Source organism: Curcuma longa, chromosome 2 (genome assembly GCF_044706935.1).
Source record: "Curcuma longa cultivar G26 ecotype Majalengka, Jawa Barat chromosome 2, ITB_CL_G26_1.1, whole genome shotgun sequence".
Classification (NCBI taxonomy): domain Eukaryota; kingdom Viridiplantae; phylum Streptophyta; class Magnoliopsida; order Zingiberales; family Zingiberaceae; genus Curcuma; species Curcuma longa.
In genome coordinates, this window is record NC_133862.1 from 2,775,821 (window position 1) to 2,789,895 (window position 14,075).

Here is a 14,075-nt window from a genome sequence, read left to right on the forward strand (position 1 = left end):
CGAGAACGCTGCCTTCGAGCTGAGAGCGGCGTGATCCGTCCAGTAATTAACGAGCAATAAGTTGGAGTTGAACGAGAACTTTCCAAATAAAATTATAAATTCAAAATAATTATAAAAATAGATTAAAGTGGGGGGTTTTTTTTTTTTAATTTTCCCCAAAATATTCTCCCATATCTTTCTATGATTCCGTCCCTCGTTTGTTTCTTACCCTTCGTTCCACAACCATCCGTCCATCAATCCACCCCCCTCCTCGCCCCCCTCCACCAATCGAACTCTTGTTCCCCATATGCGCTGCATCCTTCGTGGATCGAGCAGTTGATCGCACAAGATAGAAAGAAGGAGAGGAGAGGAGAGGAGGAAGCCGAAGTTACTTGCTTTTCTTAAAAGGGGGTAATCCCATTTCCATTTAGTCGTCTTCGGATTATCCATCCTAACTAGGTACGTTCTCGTGAATCGGCTCGAACCCAAGCATAAAGGCGATTTTTTTCTTCTTTTTTTCATAGGGAATTCTTTGTCTTTTGCTTGACCAGAAAACTCCTTGCGACAGATCTGCTTGTCTTGAAGACGTTTGTTTACGTGGATCGTCGATTTGGTTTGTTGAATTTGGTTCATATTTCTTTTTTGTTGTATTTTAATTTTTTTTGTTTAAGTTGCAGTATGCTGGGTTTTCCCTGTTTTATTAATTTTATTCTGTACGTTTCTTTTTAATTCTGTGTAAAAAATTGGACTTTTGACTCGAGAGGAAATTTCTAGCTTGTTATACTTCTGGCATTCTGCTGGAAAGGCTTAATCTTTTTCTTTGACGGGACCAAATCTGGAATTAGGGTTCGATTGCGTAGCGCAACCTCTCTCCTCTTTGCGGTGAACAATTTTAGCTAAATAATCTGTTGTTCCCTTTGATTTTTATTATCAAGCTCGACAGATATTTCGTTGATGGGACAAAATCTGGAATTTAAGGCTTGATTGCGTAGTGTGACATCTCTCCTCTTTTTGTTCTGAATGATTTTAGTTATCTGTTGGTGCACTTGAATTCTAATTTCAACCTTGAAAAATATTTTAAATCTGAACCTTATATATTTGAGAAACAACTGTTGTTACTGAATCAATATATCACAATTGTGATACAATGTATGTAATATAAACTTCACATTATATATAAAATTCGAAGTTGTCTTAATCATTGAGAAGCATAGTGATACGAGGATATTGATTGCCATCAGAACCCTGGGCGGTTCTTGCTTATATATATATATATATATATATATTTTCTGGTTTCTACTAGAAAAGAGGTCAAGTTTACTTGTCTATGTTCAACACAAATAATTAGTTTAATCTTGTTCATGATGCAAATGATCCACCATCTTGTGACACAAGATAAGCAAAGATAGGACAACATTCATAGCCTCTAGGTGATGATTTTATCAATGGAATCTTTTGGACCATCAGAAAGAGTTAAGGTTGTGGTGCGAAGTTGAACTTCCTCATTGTTTGTGTAAAGAAAGCATATCGAATCATAATTGGAGAATCGTTTGGAAAGAATATTTTTGGTTTCCATAGGCAAATTTAATTACTCAAGGTGTAAAAGTTGGACTGGTTATTTTCTTCTTCATATGCTATTAATTATGTTCCATTGTCTATTTCAGTATAAATGGTGGATAAACTTGCATCCTCAATTGAGACAAGGCATTCCTAATTTGGCTTGTAACTTAATCTTTGCCTATATGTCTTGAGTAATTGGTGCATAATTATGATTGCACCATTCATATTTCTTTCTTTATGTCTCTTTATGCCTCGTCATGTCTAGGGGAGGTTGCTTTTCTTGTTCAAATTTCAGTTTGTTGTATGGTAGAAAAAACACATTGTTTCCAGACATTTCTCTTTTTATTTTTGGTTCTTAGGTGTTGGATCAAAAATTATTTGGGTAAATTGCTAAACCCATTACGAGCTTTATTTATTTATATCATTTTTGTGACATTGTTTATTTTCTATCAAGTTGTTGGTTGCTAATCCAACTCACAATCCACATCACCTCCTCATTCAATTATATCATTTTATTTTTTATATTTATACCAAATAAACCCCTCATAAACCATTGTAAAGGGTTTTATTTGGTGTAGAATAAAAATAAAATGATATAATTGATTCAGGAGGTGATATGGATTGTGAAGTAGAAAATTGACGATGTGGCATGATGCCATGTGTGCAACTTACAACAATTCAATAAAAAAATAATGGCATGATAGATTTGTTATTAACAAGTAAGTTGTATGTGATAGATTTAATTTTAAAAGTTTTGATAGATTTGTTAAAGCAAGTAAAGTTCATGATAGATTTAGTAATGTATCCAAAACATTATGATCTTTTAATCGCTAACAATGTATTGACCATCGCCAGAGACATTGAACATGTTTTAATGTACTTATTTGGGTGGCATATGGTTCCATCATGAGCTAGCTTATATGCATGTGTACTTGGTCTCATTTCAAAAGTCATTATAGTTCACCAGCATTATTCAATATCAAGTAGTAACAGAAGTATGAAGATTCAAACAAGCCATCTATGCCACTTTAAATTACAAAGGTTAAACATTGAACATGATACCTAGGAAACTCTTTTCAGAACTCATTATTAATTATTTTCATAACATAGTTTATTTGGTTTAAGAAATTAACTTATATAAGTGAACGACAAAGCTATAGTTTGATGATTAAATAGTTCACCAGCATTAGTAGTAACACAAGTATGATGATTCAAACAAGCCATCTGCGGCACTTGAAATTACAAAGGTTGAACATTCAACTTGATACCTAGGAAACAATGGAAGTATGCTGTCTACCTTGAATGCATCCAGATTTGTTTCTTAGAATGAGTCCAGAAGTAATATTGCAGATTATTGATTGAGGCATACAATAATGTAGTTATGCAACCACTCACTGAAGCACCACATTATTTGATTCCAATGTGTTATAGCAGCAAAGTTTGTTCAACTGTTTGTGTATGTATCAGAAGATTATTTTCCAGCTCATTAATGTTTATAACCACCATGATTAGACTCCACATTATTTGCTTCCCATGTGTTATTTGTGTATCTTGTCAGAAGATTAGTTTCCAGTTCATTAGTGTTTATAACCACCATGGTTAAATTAGTTGTTCAAAGATTTTTGCTTTCTTATGCACAAAAGGTTTACTATCTTCTTCACTGATTTCATTTTGTGTAAACAGCAGATTCAATTCGATTTAATGCCAGATCAAAAGAGTTTTGCTCAACCCTATGACAATTCATTTGAATTTGAACCTGGTTCTAGTTCAAGCAGCTCGATGAATCAGCAAGTCTTGTGGAATAACATGCTTTTCAATCCAACAGAGGTTCAGAGCATGACAGGCCGGATAACAGCATCTGGAGTTATAAATATTCCATGCCTAAACATGGCTAATCAAGATGATGCTCAATCAAGTATTTGGGGCTCAAGAGGCTCTAGTTCTTCTAGCCAACACCATCAACAAGGCATCCATGAAGAAAACAAATGGGAGCATGGCTGGCCACCATCTACAACAGTTACTTCCCGAGGTGGGCCGAGGATAGAAGACAATCATTCTTATGGCTCTCCTATGCTTTCATTGGATACTGTCACTAGAAACCTTAATGTAGCTCAAGTTGATGGTATCCAGTCCTTTTCACAAAATAATCCATGGTTCAACAATTCACATCAGAATAGAGATATTACTGCTCCTCAAGTTGGTTTAGGCAACAATCTCTCAGAGTCAACATTTTCTCAACCTCCGTATATGTTGGGTTTCTTAGATGGTGAAAGTGTTTCTGCGCCAATTGATTTATCCTCTGGTGACAATTCTGAGAATGTTGGTCTTTTGAGGGAAGATGATGACAGACCAGAGAATTCATTGGATGGACGACGCATATCCTGCAAAAGAAAGAATAGTGAAGGTTCTCCTGGACAGTCTTCAGTAAGCGGAAATGCAAGCACTTCTCAGCAAAGGGACAGCAGTTTACTGTATTCTCATATATATAATCCTGTGACTACAAACATTTCTAGCCCTGCAGGGTATCCTTCTATTCCACCTCCTCCTGAAGAGTATCCGGTTACTTTTGGCACTATTTCAAGAGGAGTGGCCTCTGATTGTTATCCCTCAGCAAGTATAACAGGGCATGCAGGAACCTCACGGAGAAATCATCGAGTGAGAAATAACCCTGCTCTGCCACATCCCAATTCATGGTCAGTAAATACTATTAGGCAACCAGATTCCTGGCTATATAATCAACCACCTCTTAGTATCTCACAAAATCAGTCTCTTGAGCCGACACAAGTACTAACACCTACAAGTTCTCAAAACCAACCTCTTATGCCAATTGTTTCTGGCTTACCCCAAATTGTATATCATGTTCCATGGAGCGGACCTTCAAATTCAAGAATTGGTACATCATCAGGCTCGTTTAGTGCAGAGGACAGAATTGTTGCTGCAAGAGAGGCAAGTCAGTCGAGTAATATGTCGGTTCTCAGCAATTTGGAACTTGTTCCTGCTACAAATGCAAGGAACATGCCACAACACCGCACAAACAGGAGTTTAGGTGGTAGAAGTGTAAATATGGCTACAAATTCACAAGCTGGTACAAGCTCAGGGTTGTATCCAACATTAGCTTCTTCTTGGGTACCTCATCAAAATCCTACACAATTTCCTCAACCGTTGACAGAAGCTACTTATCCATCTTTATTTCCACCTGGAAGCTCTGAATCTGGAGGTCAGGGTACTAACTTTCCTCCACAACATTCTGGTCACTCTTTTAGCTCACACGAGGTAGCTCAGATTAGAGCAAGTTTGCGTGGCCCACCGCCTACATCACATGTAAGGTCACCAAATTTGTTGAGAAGGCGCAATCATGGTCTTTTGGGTGCTCCCATATCTCTTAGAAGTTTAACCGCTGCAGGGGAGGATAGAAGTAGGATGTTGTCAGAGGTATTTGTCAATCAGGCATTTTATTTAATTCAAGAGGGACTTTGATGCTCTAACTATTCTTTCTTGATTAGATTTTTATTACATTGTGATTTCACTTTTGCTATGTTGCTTTTGACCACCTAGGAAACAATTTACACTTTCTAATGAATTTCTTTAGTAACAATGTGTAATTATATTTGTAATGGCAACTGTTGAACACTGTATAATTAACAGTGATACAACTTAAAAAGAAAATAGAGATACAATTGACTCTTCATCTACCACTTCCATACCCATCTTGGATATATGATACTTGAACACATTACCCACTGATCACGTGTTAAAATTTTTAGAAATAGCCATGTCAGACCTTGGTCTCCAAGTTATGTACGGAAAGAGTATATTTTCTCAAGGAACTTGTGTTCCAACATTGTCGCTGAGTGTTTTAGCATTTTGTCTTTTCCGTCTTGAAATGATTTATATGTTCTAAAAGTCTAGGAATAAGCACATCCAATCTCAAATTTTCTATACATGTCATCCAACAGATCACACTTCACAGCTGTGTAACTGTTCTATGTGTGGGTACTGCATTATTTTCACCTGGTTTGATCTGATTGTCATGTTTCTGCAAACAAAACCAAATTTACTTCAAGGTATGATGAAAAACAATTGGTTTGGATCGCCTAATGTAACTGAAACTTCATTTTATTTGCTCGGGTGTTCATAAGATAACTCAATCTTCCCAAACATAGGAAAACTTGGAGGGACAAATGGGTCTCCTTGCTTTTAGGTGGTAGACATACTTTTAACTATCTACTAGATAATCACTGTGGAGCCTAATGCTATCTCTAATCCTGTTGCACTGTGCATACACCTTATTAATGCTTGCACATCTTAATGATAATAATTGTCATGGATCTGTCATAATTATTTTTTTAAGGCTATTTAAATTCCTAATAATTGTTTAGTTACCCTATTTGGGGGGTCAAATTGTGTGAATGACTACTAAAAATGTCATTCAAGTTCATCTAATTTCCAAATTACAACCACCATATTATGAGTCTCGATAAATCTTTAAACTAGCCAAGGCTAAGTCCAGTTTGCAATCTATTCACCATGTAGTTTTTCATGCTCAAAATTTTGAGGCTCATATTGACCTTGAGAGTTACTGTGCTTGAGCTTAGAAATGAAAGGGAAGATGTTAGGTTTATAAAAATATGTAGTGAAGGACGATGCTTGGATAGTTTGGCAGCAAGATGTCAGATCACGTGGAAGGCCCATGTGTCTTTTGCTCGAAGAGGAGGGGGTTGACAATCGATAGGGGTCAAGGTAATTTTGAGCTCATATTGACCTCGAGAATTACTGCTTGAGCTTGAGCTTAGGAATGAAAGGGAAGATGTTAGGCTTATAAAAATATGTAGTGAAGGGATGCTTAGATAGTTTGGTAGCAAGATGTTAGATCACATGGAAGTCCTGTGTTGTTTTTAGTTGGCACCAGGTATCCAACCTGCGTCGACTAATCATGGAGGTGACTGGTCCAACCCATGGAAGTTTCCCACTGGCTACCAGGGTAAATCGGGTAGTGCTTGCGGTGAGTGGCCCATTATCCCAGCATTCTTAGATCAACCGCCCGTTAAGGGAAATTCATCCGTTAATTCGCTGAAGCTGGGACTCAATCCTTAGATGCCTAAGAGACTGAGAAGGTGCCTTGCCGCTGCACCATTGCCCCAGGGTTGAGTCCCATGTGTCTTTTGCTTGAAGAGGAGGGGGTTGACAATTGATAGGGGTCAAGGTAAATTCTTGGAGAAGCGATTCAAGAAAGGAGAGATGGATAGGAGTATGATTCATGGAGAAACAATAGTGCAGCTGCATTTATATAAGATTTTATTCAAAACATCCCATGTAACAATATTAGAAATATGTATTGACATTTATAATACTAGTAGTACAAGTGCATAGGTTTAAGCAATAAAAAGCAATGCTTTAGGTTATAGAACACTAATATTTTTTATGTATTTAAATCAATGTTTTATACGGTTCTGTTCTAATTAGTGTATACTGGAGGTAGAGCTACTATGTGTCCAATATATGCATGCTGATACATGTTTCTCCTAGATGATAGACTGAGAGAAATAGGTTGAAATGGTTTGAATATGTTTAAAGATGACCTATAAATTCTATAGTCAGACGTGTTTAATCGATTAGAATCAAAAGTGTAAGAGACAGGAGAAAAACAACTTTTGCAGTGAATGATTTCATTGATTTGGATATCAGTAATGATATAGCCTGCTCAATGAAGAGATAAACACCATGTAACTGATCCCAAATGGTTGAGATGAACACAACTTGGTGATGGGGATGAACAGTTAATGATGATATTATAGGTATTATTTTATCCCAACACTTTGCCAACAATTAGGAAGACTCTTACCAAGGCATCTTCATACATCAAATTGTTTTATGATATGTTAAACTAAATTCGTTTTTTCCCTTGAAATGTGGGCAATATGGCTTCAACCAAGGGACTTTAGTTGTAGATACATTGCCAGACTAAGATATGGATTGTCTGAAGAAGTGGTTCAATGGTGGTTGTTGTGGGTGGAGCCACAGTTTGAACAACTAGGGATGACATGGTGCAAATGGAGATGTTGGACAAGGAATAAGAGTTGGATGCAGGAAGTTGGGAAAGTGACTTTAAGGTTTCATGAGCAGAAGGGTGAGGCAACATGTTGTTGAGTGGCAGTAGAAATCAAAAGTTTTGTGATGCTAGGAGTATAACGGTTAGGAGAGGAAAATGATAGGGTGTTATGGATGAAATGGAAGATGGGAAGACAGCAATAGACCAAGAGAAGGATAAGTGTAGCTCCTGCAATGTTGAATAAGGAGGGAACTGGTATATAATATTTTTGATTAGTGGTCATTGCATTAGATGAATGCAGGAACTACTCTAACTTTGTTGATGGGTCACTTATTGCCAAAGCTTAAACTATGATGGAAAGCTCAATGTGTGCATTTACACTAGCATGCCTAATTGATGATGCTCACTGTTTCTTTAGTGTTAATGCTCTAACAGTTGTAACTTCCTAGCTTCTTACCACATAAGTTTACATGGAACTATTCTTTGCTTCATTCTAATCCTCACAATTATCTTTACTGCTCAAGCATCTCTGTGGAAGTTATGCACTTTTCCTCAATGTTCTTACATATATTTCTTGTATCAGATCCGTCATGCATTGGAATCCTTGCGCCGAGGAGATGGTCTTCGATTTGAGGTGCGTGTTTTATCAGCTTTATTATCCAGTATTGAGTAGCAACTAGTAAGGATGCATTTTTTTATTCAAAGAAAAATGAGATGCTACTGAAGGATGGACTATTATGTCTGGCCGATTAATGGCTCAGATAGATAACATTATTTTAAGACCCAATTGCTCTAACACCCACCAATTGTGTAACCATAAAGTTGGCGGGCAACTAATATTAGTATATTATTGTAGCTACAAGATAATTTATGGGATAGCAAATTTGCACGAGATGTTCCAAGGAATTTAGTTGCTAGGAATGCAATACATGATAGTGAGATTTACATGTTTGGGTCAACAAAGGTAGTGACAGGAATGTGATAATACTTTGTTCTAGTTTTCAATACTATCACTTGTGAGTTTAACAATATCATTTAATCTTTTTTGAATTTAAAAGCATAGTAAGTTATATATTTTGAATATAACTAAAGCTAATTGAAAATATACTATATTATCACTATTTTACATATAATATTAATAGGGTCATCTATGGTTCACGGCCTGTTGACTTGTTGTAGTAATTTTATAGATATTTTTAACCATCCTTTGACATGAAACCTTATTAGGTTTGAGCATGGGGACATTGCTCTTGTATTTTAAAAGCCGATTGGTGTGTGGAGAATCCAGGTGTCCCATATAATTTTGTTCACATGGTCTTTGTGACATCATCATACCTAAATAATTAGCAAAGACTGATATTTCTACTCTCTTTGTATCTTTTGCATACAATATGCTTAGTTTCTACACTTACTTAAAGCTAGGTTTATGCAGTTTACCATGTTGAGTAACTAATGTGATTTGCATTTGTTAGTCATATTTTTTCTGCTATATGATTATTTTCTCTGGATCAGGGTTGACACCAATGTTCTGAAAGCCAGACCAGATATTGAATCAGTAAAACTACAAAACTACCAGATTGATGTTTTGACTGGTTGACCCAATAAAATATTTTACATATATTTTATCAACTGGAAAATAATATTGTAAATGTATTTTACTTTTTAATATAAATGAATTTTTAAGTTTAATAAATATATTAATAAATAATGATAAAACTGATGGTTGAACTGTCAGCGTAGAAAATATATAAACTAAACTTTATATGCATAATATATTTTCTATCAATTAATAACCTTATTAAAAATTAGTAATAAAAAATTTATTTTTTAGCTATTTTCTCGAATTTATATACAATAAATGCTATACAAAATATATTATTTTTTGTTCAATATGAATGATAGTTATATATAACAATTTTTTGGGGGGTAAGATATGTAATAGAAACATTATATAAATAATGCATTTTAATGGATAAAAGAGAAAAATTGTATTAAGTACCACTGCCTTAATAGTCAATAGCTGTTATTTAGAAAAAGAATTAAGAAATAATTTCCTTAATAGTTAATAGCTGTTATTTAGAAAAAATAATAAAAAATGAATCAAATAAATTTGATCACTTGTCATCGAAAAGAAGTGCAATGACACAACCAAGTGCTTACATCTAATTCTGGAAGTTCACAGTTTTATAACAAGTTTAATTGGGGTTCACTGGTTTTTAAGGAAGCCAGTTTTTGAATCAAATCAGACTAGCCTGGCTGGCGTTTCTCGGTTTAACTGTTTGAACTGGTCTAGTCCAGTTTTAACAACATTGGTTGACATAAACTTGTTGGTATTACCAGGATTCCTTGTTTGTTGTTGTACTTCAATGATTGCACAAACATATAGTACTGTTCCATTTTGTGTAGTTTGATAGGCTTGGTCTTAACTGTCCAGGATGTGTTTATCCTTGATCAGACTCTAATTTTGGCGGGCAGCGATTTGCATGATAGGCACAGAGACATGCGTCTTGATGTTGATAATATGTCATACGAGGTATGAATGTCCACATGATGCAAACTTTGAACTAATAATCCGATTTCATCATTTTCGTATGATTTTTGGTCTCTTTAATTTATTAGACATTTTGCTGAAACCGAGTATGTACTTTTGTCATAGGAACTCTTGGCATTGGAAGAAAGGATAGGTGATGTCTGCACTGGATTGACTGAAGAAAAAGTAATCAAGTGTCTAAAACAAGGAAAGCATTCATCGACAACTCTCGGAAATACTATGGAACACGAACCGTGCTGTATCTGCCAGGTATTTGTCTAATTGTTCAACCTTATCAAACAATCTTCAGTAACTGACGGAATCTTACTCTGCGATCATCTCAGGAAGAATATGTTGAAGGTGATGAACTTGGGATCTTGGATTGCGGGCACGACTTCCACACGGCTTGCATCAAGAAGTGGCTAATGCATAAGAATCTTTGCCCCATTTGCAAAAATACTGCTCTTCACACATGATGATGCTCCATTGGTGTGACTCAGGTTATCAAACACAATCAGGGAGGGTCCTCCTCGAGTAACTTGATTCGTCACATCGGATTATTATAACCTAAAATTAAACGTGGAATGCTTAATTTTTCTGAGATTCCAACTGTCAAATTTTGCCAATGGCTCAAATTGGAGTCAATTGACTGAAACTAGACTTTTCAATAATTAAGCAAACTTTAAACTGGGCAAAATATGGTGAAATAGGTCGTTATGGTTTGATGCTTCATTGTCAAGGGGTAGTGGGGTGGATGCCTCCCTTAAAGACTGAAGACTGATGATGCTACTAGAGAGTTTGTATTGTTAAACTTTAGGGCATCATGATCCTATTTTCTGTATGGATTGCTTCAATATAATGCAACTTTGCCAATGAATTCTATATGACCAGGTTTTACTTGATTTGTTTCCTTTCATTTGTTATGTTATAACGTAGTCGATTGTTTTCAAACTCGAATTTGTCTCTCTAACCAAACTGTGACTCGATTGGAGTTTGACGAAAATGAGTCATTTTTTCTTGCATTTATTTGTCGTATTTTTCTCTTTTATGATTTTTTTTAAAAAAAAATTTACCCTTCTGCATTGAATCGGTTTTAATGGTTTGAAAACTTGCGATGTTGTTTGCATAGCTTCATGTATAAAAAGGCATATTGAAGAGAAATGAAACGTTACAAGAGCTCGAAGAATCACGTATGACAAATATCCTTGGTGGTAGTATTGATCGCAGATGTTCTTATTTACACCGCTCATATGTTGTCAGTTGCGTTGTGCTCCAGAGGCTTTGATAAATATAATATTTCAGTAAAAGATGAAATTCGTCACCCTAACTATCCCATACGGTGGGTCTCATGATCATCTGTGATGAGGTAAATCAAAAAATTGCAGTTGATCACGACGGAGGAGGACATTACTTTGACTTCATCGAGATTTGACCTTATCTCATTTCAACAATTCTATTCCGTCATAATTAATTCAATCATACTTCAGGGGCAAGTATAAACACTTGCAATACGAGAACTACTTGTCACTTGACACAAAAATATTTGATTTGTTGAAGGCACACCTTGCACGTTAGCATACACTATCATTAGTTTGTTACATTCTTTCTCCTTGAAGATTGATATTTTCTTCCAGCAAGAAAATCTAATCCATAAATTAGAATTGCATATCGGCGGCAAGTGAAATCCGACCAAAATTAAGGCTTATAATCTTATCGAATCAACAAGCGATGTGTAGGAGACCTAAGGATGCCTCTTGATGACGTTTATGAGAATTGAACAAAAGTCAAAATCTCTTTTTATAAAACTTACAGTCGAGCATAGTTTCTACATATTTTTCTTGCAAGCAGTCGATTACTCTTATCTAGCAATCGACTAAAGTAGGTATTAACTATTGACTCAGTCGTTGAACAGTTATGGACTGTGATTAATATCATTTTAAATTTTGATCAACAGTCGACTGATAGCGGTCAACAATTGACTGATAGCGATCAATCGAGTTAGACAGTCACTTTTTGCTTTCTCTAAAATGTCCGATCAATCAATTAATCCATATCAACAGTTGACTTATGTCAATCAATCGAGTCTAGTCGAACTGTGAATATTCTATTTTCTCAGAAATATTATCAATCAAGTTGCCTAGTTGATTGCTAAACATTATGTTCACTTTTTTTTTATTGAGCATCGACTACTCAACTCGATTATTAAAGTTACTATGCAAAACCTCAACTTTAGGTGCTTGCTCATCAATTAACTATTAGTTATCAACAATCGACTGATGAACCAATTCTTTGATTTGGAGTTTAATCACATCTGTTGATTGTTCAACTTTAGCAATCGATTAATGTGCAAAACTCCCAACTAGCTCAGGGTTTGACTCATCAAGAGACTGTTGTGTAATAGTAGTCGACTGTTAAATCCAACTTTGCCCAAATTAAAGTTTTATACACCCTAAACCCTCAAATAGTTAATCCCCTTCGCTTTTACAGTGCACTGATAATGCGTATGTTGTACTACAATTACAAATTTAAATTATCGAATTCCTCTATACTAATATAGCATAGGGGATGATCTGGATCGTCTCTCACAAGAAATATAGCCGATGAATGGTAAATCTAGGATTCAATTTGTTATTGCTTTGGGTTTTTTTATATTGTAATTGGGGGTTTGAGTTTTGGATTGCTAAGACTACTAAATAAAAAACATTCTAATCTAATTTACAATTGAATTAATGGAAACATAATTTAAAGCATTCCTAATCTAATCCACTTGCATCCAATTAAATGACAAGAACATAAAGCATCCCCGGGGCATAAGCAGCAGAGTTGCAGAAGAACATAAAGCATTTAAACGAAACAAGACAAAGCAGAAATTAAATGAATTAAAATGCATTAATAGAAATTAAAGTAATATAAGAGGCATAAAAATAAACACATAACAAGCATGAAAACTAAACTACACTACCGTAAAGTGGAGATCTCTCCCTCCATGATGGATGATGCAAAACGAGCACCGGAACCCCGCAAGCTCAGTGGAGTTGTACGCGGAACTTGGAACCCCAAAGTTCGTGGACAATCGACGGATAGATGTGACCTGAAGCTAGGAGCCCCTAAGCTTCGGTGGACAATGGTGGAGGGGAAAACAATGGGAACCCCCTTTCGTCCTTTTCTTCTTGATGAATGATGGCTCTCCGATGAGGAAGGGAATCCTCTTTCCTCCTCTTGAGGTGGATGAAGGTGTGGCTGATGGTAAGATGGAGATGACGAAGGGAACCACTCTTTTGCCTCTTCTTCTTGATGGATGGAGGGAGACAACCACCGTAGATGAAGATGTAGCCTTTACGAACCTGGACAAGGTGAGATGGACTGCTGATGGAGCTGGAGATGGTGGAATAAGAAGACTCCTTGAGCCCTAGATATCAACTTGGCTTTTATAGCAGTCCCATGCCACAACCGTGCCCATGGGCATGACCAAGCCGTGATGGTTGTTGTGGGTGGTGGCACGGCGATGCCCAAGGGCACAGCCAGGCCGTGTTAGCTGATTTTTTTCTGCTCGGAGAAGGCAATAGGGAGCACGACTTGGCCGTGCCATGGGGCATGGCTAGGCCATGTCATGGGGCATGGGCAGGTCATGTCACGGGGCACAGCCAGGTCGCACCTCTTGTTGGAAATGCTCCCCTAAACTCTTGATACTCTCCTTGATTTCCCTACAAGATGAAACACACTTAGAATTCAGAAAAAATTATCCTTTTGATAAGAAATTGAAATAAGTGCAAAATAAATCCTTGCTTGTAAAACATATTATAAACACAACTTTAAACATACGAGAGGATTAAAATTGCCAAATAAGGACACAAAATAATATATCAAATTGGTTGTTATAATGCACCAATCAACGGATACATAATATTAGTCAACTGTTACACCACTTTTAGCCATTCTAACTAATGAACTACCCTT

At 36.1% G+C, this 14,075-nt stretch overlaps 1 protein-coding gene across 6 annotated transcripts; it reads left to right on the forward strand.

The window, feature by feature from the left end:
- Positions 1–223: 223 nt before the first annotated feature.
- LOC141821996 (putative E3 ubiquitin-protein ligase HIP1) lies at positions 224–11,028 on the forward strand. 6 transcript variants are annotated; one of them, XM_074709400.1, is made up of 7 exons: positions 224–438; positions 531–592; positions 3,223–4,971; positions 8,172–8,222; positions 10,023–10,121; positions 10,245–10,388; positions 10,463–11,028. In XM_074709400.1, exons 3-7 carry the CDS (start codon positions 3,241–3,243, stop codon positions 10,592–10,594), a joined length of 2,157 nt encoding a protein of 718 aa, XP_074565501.1. In that variant the 5' UTR covers positions 224–438; positions 531–592; positions 3,223–3,240; the 3' UTR covers positions 10,595–11,028. The 6 variants fall into 6 exon arrangements, with proteins under 6 accessions (XP_074565501.1, XP_074565506.1, XP_074565502.1 ...); XM_074709405.1 differs by having other exon boundaries at positions 10,044–10,121; XM_074709401.1 differs by having other exon boundaries at positions 3,226–4,971.
- The last annotated feature ends 3,047 nt before the right edge of the window (positions 11,029–14,075 follow it).

Bases quoted from the DNA above. Each gene is read 5' to 3' on its own strand.
- LOC141821996 (XM_074709400.1), top strand. From the start codon at position 3,241: ATGCCAGATCAAAAGAGTTTTGCTCAACCCTATGACAATTCATTTGAA. The intron at 4,972-8,171 runs GTATTTGTCAAT...TTCTTGTATCAG, and splicing joins GAAGTAGGATGTTGTCAGAG to ATCCGTCATGCATTGGAATC. The intron at 8,223-10,022 runs GTGCGTGTTTTA...TTAACTGTCCAG, and splicing joins GAGATGGTCTTCGATTTGAG to GATGTGTTTATCCTTGATCA.